General features: G+C 35.7%; 1 protein-coding gene across 4 annotated transcripts in view; it reads right to left on the reverse strand.

Moving 5' to 3' along the window:
• The window catches only part of LOC754884 (nesprin-1), a 127,407-nt gene that overhangs the window by 27,431 nt on the left and 78,745 nt on the right, over window positions 1-21,231 (reverse strand). For all 4 annotated transcript variants that reach the window (XM_030999729.1, XM_030999728.1, XM_030999727.1 and 1 more), the window contains 3 exons: window positions 14,658-14,824; window positions 6,449-6,611; window positions 685-872 (listed from right to left, as the gene is read on the reverse strand). In XM_030999729.1, coding sequence (XP_030855589.1) covers window positions 685-872; window positions 6,449-6,611; window positions 14,658-14,824 — 518 coding nt within the window. The remainder of the gene's footprint in view (window positions 1-684; window positions 873-6,448; window positions 6,612-14,657; window positions 14,825-21,231) is intronic.

Here is a 21,231-nt window from a genome sequence, read left to right on the forward strand (position 1 = left end):
TTTGCAAACCTTGGGCTTAGTACTCAAAAAGTGAAAGCTAACACTTTTAACTAGACATTTTGACATTTTGAACTCGGCAGAAAATCAAGGCCAAAGCTGAATCATTGCAATTACTTGAGTGAATTTTTGCAACAACAAAAAAGTTTATGTCAAAACAAATTTTTATTATCATTTGATATGAATGTGTAAAATAGCTGCTAAAGAAGTAATATTGAAAACTTCAGGAGATAAAATTATAGAACATGAATTTTCAGGCATTTTAGTGGGTGTAGAGATTGCACTTTAACTGTTGATACTTCATCACTGTACAATGCTGAGTCTGCTATAGTGCCAAGCTAGCCGGACCCACTTGGGTTTGCATATGCTTGAATGCAATATTAACACTTTGGTTGTTTCTTCAAGTCTCTGCAAGGTTGCTGGTTTGTAACACATGAAGTTTTGCACGAAGCAATAGGCACCAAATGGGGAAGGAATGTTGTGTGTAACTCAATGGATTTGCAAAATAACCCATTTACGGTCTTGATTAGCTCCAGGATAACCCTAGTATAGATTAATTTTGCACTGGAAATAGTTAAATAATCTGGAAGCATTTGGTATACCTACCGGTATCCCATGATAACAAAAATGTGGCACAGGGAGATTATTATTGTGTCCTACAAAGAGTTAAGAAAGAGCATGACAAACCTCATCTTTCTTTCAGCAGATAGAGTACAGATGTTATGCCATCTTTGATCTAATGTCTGAGTGGCTGTTCTAATTGCTTCACAGTCTGCATCTGTTGAGCAGGCATCTTGATCATGAAGAAGCACTTCACAGAGGTTTAGTACTGATGCTACCCCACTGCTGTGTCGGGTTATATCTTTATGAAGTTCCTGATATGGAAGAGGAAGAAGTTTTTTCATGTTATATGCAATAAATAAGGAGGTAATGATTGGGAAAATTAAATATCATGAGCAAATAGCACGGTTATACTAATGTACTGCTCTGTCAAAGAAGTGCTTAAATAGAATACACAAACATAGAAAAACGGTCACAGAGAACAAATTATATGTAGATTGTATCTAGATTTGATAAATGGTCAGAACTTTCAAGCAATTCAACATCACTATATACAGAGTACATGAATCTGTATACATGTAATAAGAAAAATAGTGCTAATTACTAAAAAGTGTTTTTGCTCACTTCTTCAATTCAAGAAACACATTAATGATGCTGGTTGTAAGTATCGGCTTGCATGGTGCATGGTGCATTTGCAAGCCTACTGTACACATTAATGATGTTAAAAGGATTGGGTAACTTTGCCTCAGATTCTAGAAAAAATCCTGGATTTAGCTCATGCTGCAATCATAATTATAAACCTTTAGGTCATACCGGTACATGAATCCCATAACTTTTACAAGCCAATCGCCTGTCTGATTATCAAGATATCTACGATTGGAATTAGAAATGTCAGAATTTGTTCTCCTAACGGGAAAACGAGTATGGTAAAACTGGTCAATCAAAGATTTTTACTTGTTTTGAAACACTGGGCTTCAATATTACACCATATCACAGACACTGATAATACGTAGGGCCATGCATTTCAGATTTAACAATTATTAAACGATACCTTTAAGGTCCACTTTCTATTTTTTTTAACAAGTGAGTTACATAGGGACAAAAAAGATGTGTCCCAGTACACATTATTTAGTTAATCTATCAGGCGATTTGACATCAAGTTAATGTGTGCAGGTCTTAGGCCTTGGGTGGTTCAAAAGGGCATAGCTATCTTGGTATGTTTTACTTCCTACAAAAGAAAAAACAAACAAAAATTGAATTTGTATCTTCAGCTGGGATGGAAACCATTAAGCCATGAGTATATGGAGGAAGGTGAACTGAAAGGCACCTTTGCATTTTACACTAGACACATTTTTCAATTACTATTGCATTGTACTAGCAGCAAAAAGAAACAAACTTAAAGATCCTCCATAATCTAATACTGAATCTGTCTTGCTGTTCATGTTTGAGCCCACAGAAACTTGTTTTAGTATGTCTCACAAATGATAATCACATAGAATTATTCTAGCATGGCTTGCTGGCCCTACAGGCCATAGTACAGTCAGGTGGGGAATTCCGATTACCATGCATAAACAATTTTAAAGGTTTGCAAGTAGGATATTTGAACCACGGACCTCAACTTGACTGAATTTATACCAGCCAGGTGATGACACGTAATATTCAAAGAACAATTAAACAAATCACACATTTGATCATTCTACAGGGTATTTTAAGTTTTATAAGCTCTGAATTTAAGAAATGGGACTTGAAGCAAGTTCATGGGAGCAATAAAATTGTGAGATCAGTGTTCAAATGAAGAATCAAGAAAAACAAGATAAACAAAACTCATATCAGAAGAGAACTTTCCATTATGACCAAAGTTATGTGATTGCTAAATATCTCTTGGAAGAAGGGAAATCAATTCAAGTCTGCTTGTTTACGAGCATGAAAAAACTAGTAGATGCTGATCGACTGCACGTCGAAAATGATGCCTCCGCCATAGAGTGATTTTACAAGCCAGAACAGAAGCAATTTTTAAAATTCAAGTTTAATCCATTAACAGGTTCACAGAATATCATGATTAAAAGCGATTTGTCATATACATGCATGACCCTTTGAACTTTTACCTCATGACCTTAAATTACTTCATTGGCTCTGCAAGATACATACATGTCCCGAGTTTGATAGTAATCCATCTGTCAGTATTGTCAATTCGTTCACAAGCTATTTTTGCAGACATAATAAGCCCTGTGACCTTTGACCTCATGACCCCAAAATCTAATCAATTCATTAGCTCTGCAAGATCAATTGGTTCTTGAGATAACCAGATCACGAGAACGGGATATATGAACGGACAGCCAGAAAACGTCATTCCTCCGGCTACTGTAACTTTGTAGCAGAAACATAACAAATTCACTTCCAAAACCCTTGCATTGCAACTAATTTCCACTAAATTGAAATATGTCCTTTTTATCTATACAATCCTAATTCAAACTAATTATAACTTAGGTTTCATTCCTTGCAATATAAAGTGCAGGTTCATGTGTTCCAACAACTAGGCCCTTCTTAAATAACTGTATCATTTCTTGTTATTCTGACCTCCTGATGGCCTCTTGCAGTATGAAATGTAAAGGCTGCACAATAGGTCAAACCCATACCAATCTGTCAAGCATCAATAGTTCTACTACTTGTAGACCCTACTTCTTAGCTAAGTAGTGTTGTTCTAGACCCTTTGTTCCCACATACTTCAGAGGGTGGCTTTCAAAAGAGCTGGAATTTGAAAGACCCTTTGGATTCACAATACCTGTCCTGTGAGCTTGGGCTTTGGATGAATGGAGGGATTTTCAAAAAAGGCAGATTTCCTTTCAATTGTGTTTTTTTTTTTTTAGATTTAATGGTAAGTGGTATGGGAAGGAAATGGGAGAAGTGCCCCAAAAGTCCTGTGGACATAAATCATGTCCGTTATTTTGAAAAAGCTAGAGAAATCATAGGGTTGTTTAAGTCCTGTTTAATGGCGCGATTCTGCTGCTTTTTAACATCGAAGGTACACTCTACTATCTGATCCCAAACTTGCAGGGGAGAACGATGGTACGTGCATCTTCTAAAATTTCAAATACATTTTGCAGGGTTTTTTCTTGTGTAGCCTAACGTTTTTTCTCTATAATATTAACTATTCTTATCTACTGATGACATCTATAATCTATAATAAACTAACAATTCTGTTGGAGGAGTTTCTTTTCTGGTTCTTCCGAGCACTGAGGCACTAATACTATGATATTATTAGTGTGTTTGTCAATGCAATGCATGCAGTGTGTACGTACGTACACAGTACATGCATTCTAGTCATTATAACGTCACGATCACATCACCATGGTACCAGCACGTGCACAGCTAGCTGTGCGTGTTAATTTACTTATCCGGAGCGCGCACGCATGCGCATCGGTTCTATCGTCAGAATTAATGCCTACTGGGCATGCCCAGAAGTCGTGACTAAAAGTTAAACACGACTTGCGCAAAACTTAAACAGTTGTTTAGTTAATAATAATAATAATAAATTTATATAGCGCAGCTTTTATACAAAATATATTCAGCTGCGCTGGTTAAGAGCTCCTTTTTACTAAATTCTACAAAATAAGATCACTCAGTTGAACAAATAAGTTTTTAAATTAGATTTAAACACATTGAGAGAAGGAGTGCTTCGTATTTCTATTGGCAAGCTATTCCATAGTTTGGGGGCAGCAATAGCAAAAGCACGGTCCCCAAGAGTTACTTTAGTTTTGCCATGGGGAATCTGAAACAATAATTTATCTGTGGAACTGCGCAGGCTACGACTGTGTGATTGGACTTTGAGTTGAAGTAATTCTGTGATGTAATTAGGGGCTTGACCACTCAATGATTTATAGACAATTAACAATATTTTGAATGAGATTCTTTGACGGACTGGCAACCAGTGGAGTTCTCTCAGAAGAGGTGCGGTTGAAGTGAATTTCGACCGACGATAGACAAGTCTTGCACATGCATTTTGGACTTTAGCTATCAGAGAATCAGGCATTCCAAACAGCAACCCATTACAATAATCAAGCTTACTTGTGATAAGAGCATGTACAACCAATTTCATACTTTCTTGATCAATATATAAAAATAGTTAAACACGACCTAGACAGGACTTAAACAGTTGTTTAGTTCGACGAGACTTAGACACGACTTCAGAATACAAAATTTAGTTAGACAGGACTTCTTCTTCTTCTTCGCTATAAGTACAGGCCACCGTCGGGTGTATTCTCGTACTGATGTAGGTGCTGTGCAGGTGTATACATACATGTAGTGTCTCAATAAAAGGTCTACAAAGAGCTTTGTGCAGTTAAAAAGACATTCGTAGCTTAACGGAGCTGGATCTTGAGTACCTCTCTCTCTTAAAGCTTAGCAGAGAGGTACAGGTGACGGCGGCCTGCGGTAGTGAGTTCCATAGACTTAGACACGACCTCGCGTCTAAGTCGTGTCTAACTAAACAGTTGTTTAACTTTAGACATGGCTAAGTTAGACAGACTTCAGAATACGGGCCCATATGTGAACTGAAAAATGAAATGGATGAATTATATATCAACAGAAAGCTTAATTATGAGCCATAGATTACAATAATATCATTTTTTTACCCTCAACCATGCCTCCCTTGAGTAAAAAAAAAAAAAGAGGTTTTTTGGGGAAAATGGCATCTCACGACATTCCCCCCTTTTGAGTAACAAAAATTGGGAAATAATAGGGATTAAAAAAAAGGAAAATCGGGAGAAGAAATTTTTTTTTTTTTAAATCTAGAAAAACGAAAATCAGGAAAAAATCCAAACAAAATCAGGAAACCGATTTAAATCAGGTTTTTATCAGGTCTGCATATTACACTTGTAATCCTAAAAGAGCTAAACAGTCAATAGAGGACCATATTACCCTCTCATGAAAAAGCCTATGGACTTTAGGTGTTAAAATATCAGTAAATTTAGTCTCATATTTTCATTTTCATTGCCCATCTATTACGCGTATATGAACCTGTGCACTTCGCGCGCACTCTATTGTGACGTAATAATCACACCAAAGGCACACTGTTTGCTGTGTATTGAAAAAAAATTCAAGCACGTCGCCTCATGTGAACGATTGGATCCACATTTATGTCGTCACTGTAACTTCATCAAATTTGACCCCTGTTGACCCGTAATTTGGAAGATTGCGGAAAATGAGGTTTTAATTTGCTTTTGTGCAGTATAAGGGTAAATACCTTTTAATTCCTTATGTATTCTACATTCATTCAGTTTTCCATTTATATCAAGTTGCATTTTCATCGGAACGGGTCTTTAACTAAACTAGATGGAACTTTGACTATGTGCAGTCGAAAATGATGCCTCCGCCATAGAGCGATTTCACAAACCAAAACTGAAGCCATTTTTCAAATTTAAGTTTAATTGTAATCCATTAACAGGTTCTCAGAATATCCTGATTACAAGCTATTTTTCATTTACATGTATGACCCTTTTATTTTTGACCTCATGACCCTAAAATCGTATCAGTTCATTGGCTTTGCAAGATTCATACATGTCTTGAGTTTGATAGTAATCCGTCCATCGGCTCTAAAAATAATGCGATCACAAGCTATTTTTGCATATGTCATGAGCCCCATGACCTTTGACCTCATGATCCCCAAATCTAATCAGTTCATTGGCAGGAATCCATCAATCGGTTCTTGAGATAACGCGATCATGAGAATGGGACGTACAGGCGGACGGACAACCCAAAGTCATAATGCCTCCTAAAAAGAAAGATGAGCACGCCTAAGCTTCTTGTGGCATAGCTATCTTGATTCATTAATAAATTGAACACTAATAAATCATCTCCACAAAAAAAACCAAGCCTCAATCATCAAACTCACCTCATGAAATTTCTGTTTGGTTTCTATCTCCAGCATATGACATGTCTCATATGTGAGAGGAGTGTTGAGTTCCCTTTCCACTCTACTTAGCCATTCCCTGAGGTTACTCATGTCCTGCTCTAGCTGCTGAACAGCAGTCAGGGTGTCTTTCAACTTCTTCACTCTGAAAAATACATGTTCAAGTAGAAGCACATTAATGACAGATTTTTCATTATAATGACATCCATTTCTATTTTGCATCAATATACAGTCCATGCTTGGCTTTTAAAGAAATATACCTAGCATCTTGTTAGATGTACATTCTTGAACTGATGCATAATAAAAAAGAGCTAGATATAGTGAACTGAAGGAAAAGCAAAAGTGATGTTTCATAATATCAAAAAAAGAGTGCAGGAATTTATTTCAATGTACATGTATATTAAAACTATATTTACGATGTACAGTTGTATTTCTTACTATATTATAGTGCAATACAATGTCTAGTTCATTTTTTTATAATGTTGATATAGTCCGAATTTTTCTATTAATTTTTGTTACTTTGTTACTGATTTAAATCAATCAATATATAGGGATGAAAAGAAAATGGAAAAACAAATGAGTTAACAAATAGACAAGCATCACACTATCACATATTGTGTTGAAACATACACTCACACACAGTCACAAATTAATTGGAGAAGCTTAGTAAATACTATCCAACATTTCTCATTGGATTGATTTACCATCTACCTTTATACACTCTTGGTTGCAATGTGTTCTACCATGGACCTACCTAGGTTTGAGTAAGCTGAACACATTTAATTCCCGGTCTTTTGTCTCCACTGAACCCATGTCAACTTTGTACCTTGGGGCTACATGTGACATAGGGGGAGAGGAGAGGGACGAAGCCCTAAAATCTTTCACTGGGGTCTTTAGGCCTGCATCCATTATGGCATCAGTGCTCTCTATTCAATTCACCTATCAAATATAAATATGTCAATGTCCCCTAACAAAAGGCCCATTTACACAACCTGCCATGATCATTTGCACTCCAAAAATCAATGACACCCCAGTGAGAGCTAGGTAGATTTTCTAATATTTTGACGGTATAATACTACAGTTGCATAGTTGGCAGAACACCGGAATGTCAGACAATTCTTGCTTGCAGTGTAAATGCAGCTATATACTGCTTGATGAAGATTCACAAAGCACAAAACTCTCTGATGATGATAATCTGGATCAGTCTAGAGAGTTTCTGTTTTCTTGCAATAAAAACTCCATTGCTTCTCATAAGTCATACACTGAGTGCAATGTGTTGCAAAGATGATATTGATGGTTCTCCTATTGTTGGTTCTTTAAAAGCAAAGCTATATGTATTTCCATCTGAGTGATGAACTATTCTTAGAGAAAACTCAAAGTAAAAATCAACATGCTAATGTAGTAATGGCCGGTGCTCACACTTCACAATCAACTCCAAACAAATATGGAGGCGGTGAGCAGAGCTAGCTAGATGATTGTATTTTAATTGAATGAACAGGCCAGTTTGTTGATCCCTTGAATCAAACAAATAAGCTTCAGTAAATGCAATGCAGAGACAGAGTTGTATGAATAAAAATCCAAGATCCAACATTCCGGACTGAGTATACACAGGTACGTGCTACACACAACAAGTTCACCTTACAAGCCCACTAGAACTCTTCACACACAGATGTCAGAGTGAGGCTTTGAGGTCTAGGCAAAACTCATTGATTGTACCAGGGAGTTGGATGTACGTACTGTACGTGGTCAACTGCATAAATGCAGAAATGATGATCGATCATGTCTGTGGTTTGACCATCAAAATTCACTGAACCAAAGTTTCAACACTCCTCCTTGAAATCAAATGATGAATGCCTGAATATTGCCTTTATCACATCAGATAAGTTATTTCCTTGATGTCACTATCATGACAAATGTTATCCCCATCAATATCACTGCATCAGTCTAAATTTGTCTCAACTCTTAAACCAATGAGTTACTAGCCAGCCAATGCAAGCACTGGTGGTGATACAGAACTGATAACATTTGGTAAACTCATCAGTCTGTAGGTCTTAGCAAGCCAGACAAGTTGTCTTTTAACGCCTAACCGCATACGTGAATGATTACATCATAATATAGAACATTTGTTGTCTTGAAATGTTCTAGGGCTGATATGGTACCATGTAATTTGGGCAATGATTCATAATACTTTGGACTGGAAAGTTTAAAGCATAGGACACCATATAGTGTAATGATTTTTGTATTCAGAATTAAAAAGGTTTGTATCCTGTTCTATTTCTTTAAAACTGCCAACCTACATGTATATTGTACTTGATATATATCAAGCACTTTATTTCGTAAAACTAAATTCATTTGAAATAATTAAAAGTAATACAAAGTTTGGGTATGGGGGTCATGAATTTGGTTCAAATTAACATATTGGAAGCATATGCGATGCTACAATTTCGAGGGATCATTGTTGCGGTTGAAATCGTAAATAATTGTAAATAATAAACTCTTTATGTTGTAAAGCTCCCTCTCAAGGTCAAGATATTAATTAGGCTATAAAACAATGTTTCTTGACTAAAATTGACCGATAAGCTATTTGCTATTTGAAATTTATCAAAATTTACTGGGAGCACCGGTAAATTTTTATATTCAATTTTTCTCGAAAACAGAAGTGTTTTAGGGGCTAAGTTTTCTAGTGCTTATAAAACATCCACATGGGCATCCAAATATATCAAAATTGTAAGGAATCACTATCCACCAAATTTTTAAAATTTCCCAAAACTTTGTATAACCTTTAAGGGTTGAAACTTTTCTGTAATCATTTTATCGAAATGTTTATGGCTAAACACATTCCTCTTGTACATGATGTACCTGCATGCAGTAGGGTTATAATATACTATATATATGGCACACAGAATAAAGAACCCTAAAAGTACAAGAGCAAAGTTACCCCTCTGTATGTTGATCCTATTTGAATAGCCCCAATAAACCTATTAGATAGTACCAGCAAGGTGGTTAATCTTCGTTACCTGTTTCGAATCTTTTAACACTGATGGTCAATAATAGATCAGATACTCAAAAGATGGAATAGCCATGAGTATAGCCATACATATGTTACTAATGCCCCACTCCCAGATATAGAAACTGATATTGCACGAAACAATTTTTACTCACTTGAAAAATGACTTTCAAGTAGATAAACAAACAAATTATTCCTAAGAACGATAAAGAGTACCGGTACACAAATACAGAATTTAGAAAGGATGGTTTGCCTTCAAAGAGAAACAAGAGGTACATATCAGCTGTTGGGTTAACTATAAAATCCAAAGTAATAAATGTTTTCAGACAAAAGTAACAACAAATTTGTGCAAAAAAATCTTCTAAAATCTTATTTATAAACCTGATATCAACTACTGTATATCTTCCTTCTTTATGCTAGCATCTATCAATATTAAGTCTGAAGGCTAGACAAAATATGCACTCAACAGCCCAATGAATTATCACTGACACATACACAAAAGAAAAGGCATAATCCAGCAGATGCATTTCTTCATATTTAATAAATCCCATAGAGCTTTTGATGACTGTTTGTGCAGCACGTATCACAAACATTTTTTATGCCATCATTAAAGGTATTACAAAGTTTTGGGAAATTTTGAAAAATGGGTGGATAGTGATTCTTTACAATTTTGATATATTTGGATGCTCCTGTGGATGTATTACAAACACCAGAAATTTTAGCCCCTAAAACACTTCTGCTTTCGAGAAAAATTGAATATAAAGATTTACCGGTGCTCCCGGTAAATTTTGATAAATTTCAAATAGCTCCTACGGCCGTAAAATCGTAGCTGCGACCATGAAAATCTCAGAGTATGTAGTTGTGGTATATAATTTCCGAACGACAATAGCTAATCGGTCGATTTCAGTCAATAAACATTGTTTTATAGCTTAATTAATAGCTTGACCTTGAGAGGGAGCTATTCAACATAAATGTTTATTATTTACAATTTCATAACTTTAGAGTCGATTTCGCCAGCGACAACGATCACTGAATATTTTAGGATCGTATATGCTTCCAATATGTTCATTTGAACCGAATTCATGACCCCATACCAAAACTTTGTATTACCTTTAATGACACTAGCAAAACATTAGTACACAGACTCTGTTTTTACCACTAATAAGGCACTAGCTTTTATTCTGTGGAAGAATCATCAATCCCATGATATCTATACATGCATGCATCATGTACATAAAACTATTTCAGTACTGCTAAACTTACCCTAATCAAAATAAACTAGTGTTTAAAAAAACAACCAAAACGCTTAAACTAGTGACTAAAAAACACACAAGGGAAACGCTCTTGGCAGTCTAGCCTGCATTACGCAATTCGATATGATGAAAAATTGAGGTTGGGACATTATTTATAGGCGGGGTGGCCCCATTAAGGGGCCCTCAAAAATGAAATCCTCTGAATTGAATCAGCACGTGAATATTGACTAAGAATAATCAGAAGAATTATTTACTATCATATGATGTGGGATACTTGATAACCCTTGGGTACAAGTTTCATGGAATTTAAACAAAGACTTCTGAAATTACCGGTATGCTGAAAATTCAAAATCTTGATGTTGATGCCACAACAAAGTCTAGGTTTGCAGACCTGAAATGACATTTGACCTTCACTTTTTCACTGAAAAGACTAATCACATGATTGGTGATACTTGATAAATATGTTCAAGTTTCATGGAATAGGAATCTAAACTTTCAAAATTATGGGAAAAAATTCAAAATCTTAACCTCAGGTTAAGTTTTTGATGATGCCACAACAAATCTAAGTTTATTGACCTGAAATAACCTTTGACCTTGAATTTGTGGCCTGAAATTCTCCTTACGTGATTGGGGATACTTGATTACCCTTTAGTCCAAGTTTCATTGAATAAGAACTTATACTTTCAAAATTACATTAAAAGTTCAAAAACTTGAGCAACTCTGAAATATATGTTTTTGTCTATATTCTCTTCATTTCCATAAGACAAGAGCAACTCTGAAATATATGTTTTTGTCTATATTCTCTTCAATTCCATAAGACAAGAACAACTCTGAAATATATGTTTTTGTCTACATCTCTTCAATTCCACAAGACAAGAGCAACTCTGAAATATATGTTTTTGTCTATATTCTCTACAATTGCATAAGACAAGAGCAACTCTGAAATATATGTTTTTGTCTATATTCTCTACAATTCCATAAGACAAGAGAGGAAAGAGTCAAGTTTTCTATGAAATACCATAAAAATAAAGAGAAAATATTCAACAAAATATATTTTTGCATTTGAAAAATGACCATGGTATGGCTGGCATTGTCAGAACTTCAGAAGTATAATGAGGCTGAATATTTCTCCAGGAAGATTTTATGAAACAACAGCAGCAAACTTTGAATTCACTACTGGTAAATACTGCTTTAGATTTAATATGATCAGCAGGTTATCGACACTCATGTCCAGTATTTATCCCATGGTCACTGCAGACATATGACTAGCAAAGTCAAGACAGAAATCCTCAAAACTAATCCAAAATCAGCAATAAAAATTGTCAAAGGGTGCGTTTAAGCTTAAATTTTGAAGGCAGAATGAGCGATTTGTAATGCTCATCATTAACGCTCATCGTAATCGCAGTTCCACGGTGTACTGTTTATGCTCACTTCTCTGGCTCCTCCAGGCAATTCTCCTTGGGTGGCCTTAATTGGTCTTCCAGCTGGATTCGCAAACCTTCACTGTGCATGCTACGTAGACCCACTAGAGGTCAGTGCGTTGACCCCATTTAAACGTGTTTACAAATTGTAAACGCATCTTTTTGTGAGTTTACGATCGGCGATCGTGATCGCCGTTTTTCGGTGATTCTACAAAAGTGAGCATGGACGCAACCGTGTTTTAAACTAAACGCGTAACAGATGCCTGATTCTGGCCAGAAAAAGTTAAGCATAAACACGCCCAAAGTCGCCTGAAATCCGGGTGTGTCATACACTGTCTGGCTGGATAACAGATTGAAAGATAGAGGCCCAAAGTATGAAAAAGGGCTCACAACTTCAGCTAGATGTTAGTACACACACACTACAGGTTACCCTGAGGCAGCTCGCATACAAATATAAAGCTGTTACTGAAACCAGTAGTTGTAAGGTGCTGATCGATGTCCACTGAAGGGGGTGACCTACTTGTCTTGGTGCATTCTCATGACCTTCAGTAAACAATGCTCAAAAGACTGAATGTACATAATTATGTATTGCTGGCACACTTTGCATTGATTTCCTAACATTTGAATGTGAACAAATCAATACCTATTTCTTTCCCTCATTTTTGAGCTTCACAAGTATATTTTACAAACATTTTGTTTCACATACATTCAGTTTTTAAGTAATTCTATATCCTCAAATTTACTTTAGATAATCCAAAAAAAATTCTGCTGGCATAAATTTAGTAACATAAATAAGTTGGTTAAAAGATTATAAACATCTAGAGGAAAACAATGTTAGTCAGCATACTGCATCTCATGACTACAGACATTTTATTGAAGTTATATCGAGATCCAAAATCTATCTTGAACGTAAATTAAATGTGTATTTTCTTATTAAAAGGGACAGACACCCAATTATATTCAAACTATGTTTATTTGGTTAACATTAAATGAACTAGTCCTTTAAAAGAGAAAGAAAATCTGTGATAACAATCATCAATAAAAATTTATTTTAAAAAAAAAAATCAAAAAAAAAAATCAAAAAAAATCAACAACAAAAAATATTAAAAAATCAACTTTTGATTAATTAAAAAGTTTTATAACGGATTACCACCCTGTCCCTTAGTCTATCAATGAATAAGAGGAATTGTACATCCATCCAGCTCTCACCAGACAATGTACCCAAGAAGAACATATATTACCAAAAAAAGTGATGGCAATAATGTGTTTTAAAAGTACCGGTATCCATATAACACACTATGAATGTGCAACATTCAAACGTTGACCAGCATATAATATAATTGGCTAAATATGCACCATATAATTGATTTCTCTACAGGATGTTTTCTAGCTGTGTTCTCTGCATACCATACATGCCATGGGGGGGGGGGTGGGGGTATATTACCAGCAGGTTGATAGAGACATCAACCTTAGTTAGGCTTAGGTCTAAATAGTTTGCTCCATGAGCTTGACCATACAACTTGAACTTGTCTTTTGACATTTCAGAGATGCAAAGTACACTGAAGGAATGGGATCATATTGCACCTGCCATCCTTGCTAAGAGGTATCATGTTCATTAAATGTAAATAGTCAAATGGATACCGTTTTCACAGTGCCTCATACATTGGGCCAGAGCTGCCAACCTCCAGAACAGAAAAATCAGTAATCACAAGGCTCAAAATCAGTAATTTCCTATGCAGCGAATCCTAAGAATCTAATAAAACTAAAAAAAATGGCACACTAACACTGTGCGGAGGCATGCGCGCATGATTATCTGACATCTTTGGTGATTTTACTCACACAAAGTTGCTAAATATTTATTTTCAGGTTATCACAACACATCAGTTTTCCATGAAAAATTTAGCTTCTATATATTCTTAGCGGGTGATGCAATCCGTAATTGTAGACATTTCACATTACCGTAATCATCGTTAAATTATGTACTGAATACGGGAAATCCGTACTAGTTGGCAGCTCTGTTGAGCATATAAAAACACAAATGCCACACTCATTAGTTACCTCAATTTTTAAGTTTTTACCTTATTGATATGTTATAAACTAAAAGATGCATTTGTTTCACTCAAGCTCATTTTTTAACCTGACTGTTCCTTAAAGTTCTTAATTCACTTCCCTTGCATCTACAAAATATATATGTCTTATCAAATTTTTACTCGAACACACATTGCATCTATAGCTACAAGCTGTAAGACTGGGCAATTATTAATGCAAACTTATCTTGCATAAATAAATTCTTTTAAGTCTCATCAATGTTTCACTCAAACTCACAGAAGCCGGGTCTTTGAGTTTTCCCCTCAAACTCATATTCACTCTACATCTCTTTGAAGCTAATTATGTTTCAATCAAACAAACAAACAGTCTTCCCATTCTATGTAAGTCTCATAAATGTTCACTCAAGCTTCGATCATATTTGCAAGCTCAATGACAATCATTAATGTTAAACTCCACCTCACCTTGCCTCTACCAGCTCCATGAGTCTCATCCACCGGTCATTCAGTTTGGCCAACTTGTACTCAATATCACTGGCGCGAGCCTCATTGCTAGCTGGGATTAGTCGGGCTCCTACTCCTTCTAGATGCTTCTTGTTTGGGTAAGCTTGTTGGATCTCATCCTGATATTCCTAGAAAAATGAAAACAATTCAGTTGGTGATTTGCTTATAAAATGTTAGTGAAAAACGTTGAAAGCAAAATTTAGTTTTTGAATGTTGTCATTCCTGTTCTCACTGTTTATGTCCAAGAAATGAATAACCTAAATTTTCATTAAAATAAAAACTTTTGTGAATCAAGTGTTTCAGATTCATAAACATTATTCACAAATGAACTTATCATAACTGTCACAGCACTTAACTTTTGCAATTCTTGAAAAAAATTGGCTGTCATTCGCAATTCAAGTAGATTTTACTAGTTTTTTTTACGGTATCTGAGCTAGGCATATGTTGGAGCCCATAGTTACCGTTTACAAATCTTGATTTTCAATAGTACTCCTGATTAATCCAACTCATTTTTGTACAAAGTAATACCGGTAAACCAAACAAGCAAGATATCCGGGATCATGTATAAGCTCTTCTAAATACTCTACTATATTTGTTATGTCAGCAGGAAACTCATCCAGTTTGAAATAAACCAGGTCCATTTTGATACTCTGATCTTACAGCGAAAATACACCAAAGTATTACATTTGAAAGAAGTACTCGTTGATTGCAATTGGTCAATTATATTGTTCTCTGTGGGTTAACTGCATTATTGACTACTTCCTTGAATCATTGCTTCATAGATAACTGAGGAAATGATCACTATCACTCTCTCTACCTCTGTCTTCCTCTCTCACAGATCACCAAGTACCCCTACAAATATTCCATGTGTTACGACTTAAAATAAACTTAATCTAAACATTGACCTAAATGGGTCCATAATCTAAATAGGTACTTCCTTTACTGATCTTACATATTCTAAACCATGTCTGCATGCGATCTCCAGAATTCTACAGAAAGTAAAAATCCTGTTTGTTTGCCATTTCCTTGTAGAGTCTAATGCCACATCAGGCCCATTTACTAATACAAAATTTTGAATCATGATACATATCTACCTTTTTGGTGCCTATATATTCACAAAAGTGACATTGACACTGGTTAAAACATTTGCACTCCATCCAATTCAGTGCAATAAAGAGCTCACAGCAACAACAAAAAACCCCAAAAACACTCTTACTGCAATCTAAATTGCAATCAGAATCTCACAATTAGTGAGATTTTGTGTTCATACATGACAATATGACATTCAAATGTTGATTAATGTCACTAGTTGCTCTCTGTGTGAATGGCCCAGACAATACTGTTAGACATCAAAGGTTTACTTCTTAATCTAGATTATCTCCTCAAGATCTATTAAGAGTTGACTGTACCATGATTGTACCAATGAATTAGACAGAGTAAACAGACAAATAATCTACCACATATGAACTAAATTACCCATATTTACAAATCACCAATAACAAAAAATGAATGAATGAATGAATGAAATATCAAAAGATTCAATAAATGATAAAAGAAATATTGGATTCCAATTTTAGTACATACAAGACATATGAAGTACAATCCAGTTACTGACATTGCATTAATATAAAATCGAATGCCTTTTTTTATTTTGAAAGATGCTGTCCTGAATTGTACATTACATTGCACCCATTTTTTTTAAAAGTTGACACACAAACTTGTCCAAGCCAGACAGACAGCCATGATGCAGTTGAGACTTTTAAGGATAATAAATCCTCAACTGTTGATGGATCAGGATATATTCCAACTTTCTAGACTGCTGACTTTGAAATCCTGGATCAACACTTCCGCTCAAAACACAAAATCCAAGAAGGCTTTTTTCCAGGTTAGTTTACACATAAATGGTTAAAGTGATGCAGATTCTTCTTGCTATGCAAGAGCAGTGATATATCTTATAATTCCATTGTAATGTTCTTGATAGAGCCATGGTAGAATGAGCTCAGGCACTGTGGTAATCACTGATTCACTTCAAGTGAATCTAAGGTACTTATTCCTTCAATAGCCTCTAGACTGGGCACAACCAGGCAATCTTTCCTGGTGACTCTGATTCTGAAGTACATAAATGCAGATTAAATTGCAGACCTTCATTACAATAGTGTCTTGATAGGCAACAGAAAATGATAAGAGGTCTAACAGGAAAGCAATATTATTTCTACTACAGGGTGAACTCATTCGTAAAATCCGCAAACGTATATGCTGTGACAAAAGACTAGTGAGACATAGACCTCGGTAAAGGGAAGGGGGAAATTAGATATCCTTTTGAAAGCTCAAGAGGCATTCTGCGTCACTGTTACTGACAGCTAATGGTTGCTACCTAACTGCATGCCATAGGCCTGCAGGCTGCCATCTCAAATATGCTTGGACTGGGTCATGATGACATGGTCGATGCGTTCACTCTCATAATTAATTCTTATTACTAGATATGAATATATAGGCTTTAGAATTCAAAATTGTTAATCATGGTTGATTGTAAACCATTATTTCTGATGAATGATAACTTTCTGAATGGGATCTTAAAGATTTAATTGGTTTTAAAATTCATGCAAAATTTAACTCAAGGGATGGGCCTTTATTTTCCTGATTATATCAAGCTTGATGAAACAGAAAATCATGAGAGCCCATGTTACCATATTTATATATATATATATATCTATGTTATATTTTTTCCCGTAACATGAGAGTAATTTTAATCATTTCATTCCTATAATTAAATGTAATGTTAATTGTTATTGTATAATTTTGTTAAATGGGGGCACGCTACAAGAGTCCTATCTCGCACCCCGGGGCAACGTGTCTGACACGGCCGGTTGTAGCAACTGCTCCGAAGATCAAGATACATTAATCTTGATCTAAGGACACGAACGAACGAACGAACCATATTTAGTCTCACAAATAGTATGCAATTCAGTAAGAAAATGCTGAAAAGACTTCCTGACTCTTTCAATAAGTAAGGACAATTCTTAGCACACAATTCCATCTAATTTTCTGCAAGTGTCATGAATCAATGAAGTACATTACTGTCCTGTTCCTTGATTAATGACTGGGCAATGTTAAATCTTTCCATTTTATAAACATCTTGTCACATAAAATTGTTTGTTGTTTCCAGATGAACTCAATTGCACAAATCGAACCTTCTTAATCCTCACCATATCTTCATGAAAGCCCATTTAAATGCTATGTGTGAACACATTTAAAGCTGTGTGTGAACAATGTTATCCTCCTGTGAGTGATTAGTAATCCTAGAGGACTAGAGGTTCATTCTATTTCGCTGGCTCAGCCTCAATGGCTAGCCCACAGGCTTATATATTGTTTCTAATGACAAATTAGAAGAGTTATGTTTCATGGGTTTGATAGCTAGCTTGCACTACAGAACTTGCTCAAAATTAATGTTTGTTTCAATAAAAACAAGAACTTAAAAAGGCAATGCAATGTTGGTCAGATGTGATAGGGACCAAAGTAGCTTTGCTACATTCTACTCCATTTTTAAACACGTACAGTACATGCCGAAAATCTCCGCAAAACGATTTACACGATTCAAAATTTACACGATTCGACTGCTCGCGGGAATTGTGTAACCATTTATTTTTACACGATTCGTTTTTTGCCAATGAAGCAAAATTTGAATTGTGTAAACGTGAAAAATTACATGATTCCTCAATTCAGGTCGAATCGTGTAATCGTGTAATCTGCCCACCGAAAATCTCCGCAACACGATTACACGATTCAAAATTTACACGATTCGATTGCTCGCTGGAATTGTGTTACAATTTATTTTCAGTGGTGATGGTGAGCAGGTTAAGGACGTCTAGTTCAGTAAAAGCAAGAAGTTACTTCTTGGTTGAACGAGGACAACGTAGACGATACGAGGGGATAGCGAAGATTACGCTTTCTTTCTCTTGTATATATTTTTAATTGCAGTGTCTTGTCTCTAGTTTTATTATAGACTGTTTGAAAGTTAAAAAAATCAGTCCACTTCCCGAAAAGCACTCTCGGATTTAATCCTCGGTGAGAAAAAAGAAAAAAGCGATGAACAACAAAGGAAGGGGGGAATTTTGTTATTCCTAAGTTGTAAATAAGGAAAAATGATTACAAAATGTAAAGGAGGGCTAACATAATTAAGTATGTTGTGATACTCTTACATTACAAGGCTGTACCAATTAGAATTATGTTCACCAGCTCATTCATTACTATGAATATCGTTATACTTTTTTTTTATTCAATCATCATCCATTTTACAAACCTGGTTTGTAAAAACGTGTCAAAACGCATCATATGATGCACGAAAACCAAGGTTTGTCGACAAATCTCCTTTGTGAATTCGGGCCTTAGACTTTGATCACTTATTGCTTTTTTAGCTTTCCTTATTTTCGTAAATTACCTTTTACAACATTGCATTATTCAGCTATATGTATAAAGAGCTACGGTCAAGGCTTAAGGGCACACTTCCTGTCACATACAAAAGAAGCTTACTCTGAATGTGGCCTGCCATTGACCCTCGCCGGGGACAAAGGCCGTTGCAGGCAGAGATCCTTACATAATACCTATTTTTCAGGGGGTTCCCCTTGAACATAGGATCCCCCTGAACAATAGGTATTACATGTATGTAAGTATGTAAGCCACTGGCTACAAAGTGTAGGGAACAGTTGCAAGCCGAGAATGAATAGAATAAGTGAATGGCCAACTGTCTTTGAGTTACGTTTAGCTAGCAGCACAATGTCCCCCCACTTTTTCAAGTTTCCCCAAAGTGCCCCTTTGTATGTAGGAAAAGTACCTATCTTACTTTGACAAGTGTCCCTATTAATTTGTAAAAGTGCCCCTTCCCCTTTTCAACTCTGATAAGTGATCCTTTTCTTTTGACACACGCCCCTTTTCCTTCGACGAGTTCCTTTTTTCCTTTGCAATATAAAGTGTCCATTTTCCATTCTCATTAGTGTCCTTTTAATCTCTAGTAAGTATCCCTCCTGAAGTACGAGAAGTGCCCCTCTTCACTTTTGATAAATGCCCCAATCAACTCCGATAAATGCCCCTATTAAAATCTGATCGGTGCCCCTTTTCTTTCAACTAAAGCTTTTTTCATCTCTCTCTCTCTCTCTCTCTCTCTCACTCTCTCTCTTTCTTTCAATATCTTTCCATTCCCCCCATATCTTTCTCGCCTCTCTTTCCCTCATTAGGTTCCCCTCTTACCTTATTAATTTGTCTCTTTTCCTCTCCGTTTCATAGCCTTCTCATTTCTTTTCATTAATTTTACTATGTTTCGCCCTCCTTTATTTTTATCACTCTATTTCACTCTTTCTTTTCTTCCGGTCAACTTTTTAGTTTTCCCTTTTTTGCTCTCTTGCATAGTTTTTTCTGTTTATCTTTATCGTGCCCTTTTAACCCTCATTTTCCTTTTATATGTTCCCTTCTCCTCGTAGCTATCTTTTTTCCTTTTCTATTTCATCTATCCATGTCTTCCTGTTTCTGACGTTTTCCTACCTTGTCTCACAGATTAGTATACGATACATGTTAGTGGAAAGTGCTGAGGTTTATACACGAATATAAAGTACAGTAATTAACTGATGTACACTGAAGGTCAGTTGTGAATAAAGCAATTGGTGTAAGCAGGACACGATTTAACGATTGTTGCAGCTTGTCGCATCGTTCTACCAATGCCCTTATAGCCCTAATAACTATTTACACGATTACACGATTCAGAGCGACATTCTTCGATCGTGTAAATTTACACGATTACACAGTTACACGATTGTTGCATCTGGTCGAATCATCCCTCCAATGCACTTAACTTTTTACACGATTCAGAGCGACATTCTTCAATCGTGTAAATTTACATGATTACACGGTTACACGATTCATGTAAACCGTGTAATCCTAAAAATAAATTGTGTAATCGTGTTGCGGAGATTTTCGGCGTGTACTGTACATATCGATGACAATACAATATAACCTCTTAAAAAGATGATTGATACCTAACAATGTTTGACATGTTCTTAAGATGTGATCAATTTCCTACCACTGTATGTTAAGACTACTACAGTGCATCCAAAAAAAAACTATACACTTTTGAAATGGCTGCCGAATACAAAAATATATGATTCTGGGGGGTAAGTTTAATATGTAAAGAAAGTTCATAAACTCAACGTTCATATAACACCAAAAAGTCCGAAAATAATTCCTGCTTGGGTGAGTACTGCTCATTTTTGTAAAAGGTATGTAAATTAGGTTGCGCAGTATAGCCTTTCAATTTGTGAGGGGTAAATCCTTTGGAGCTTACAACATTGAGGTGATACATTCATGATTTGCTGAGTGAATTTCAAGGTTTATTAAACCAAACTTTTATGCATGAGTGAACAGGAATTGCATTTTTTTTATTGTAGCATTGTAACTTTCCCTGGTAGACTCAGTGGTGTGTTCATAGGAGTCAAGATGGTGTGATGGAACATGTTGTAATTTCCATGTTACAAACTGTTATTTTTTT

This window comes from Strongylocentrotus purpuratus, unplaced genomic scaffold (genome assembly GCF_000002235.5).
Source record: "Strongylocentrotus purpuratus isolate Spur 01 unplaced genomic scaffold, Spur_5.0 spur5_scaffold_5, whole genome shotgun sequence".
NCBI classification, from domain to species: domain Eukaryota; kingdom Metazoa; phylum Echinodermata; class Echinoidea; order Camarodonta; family Strongylocentrotidae; genus Strongylocentrotus; species Strongylocentrotus purpuratus.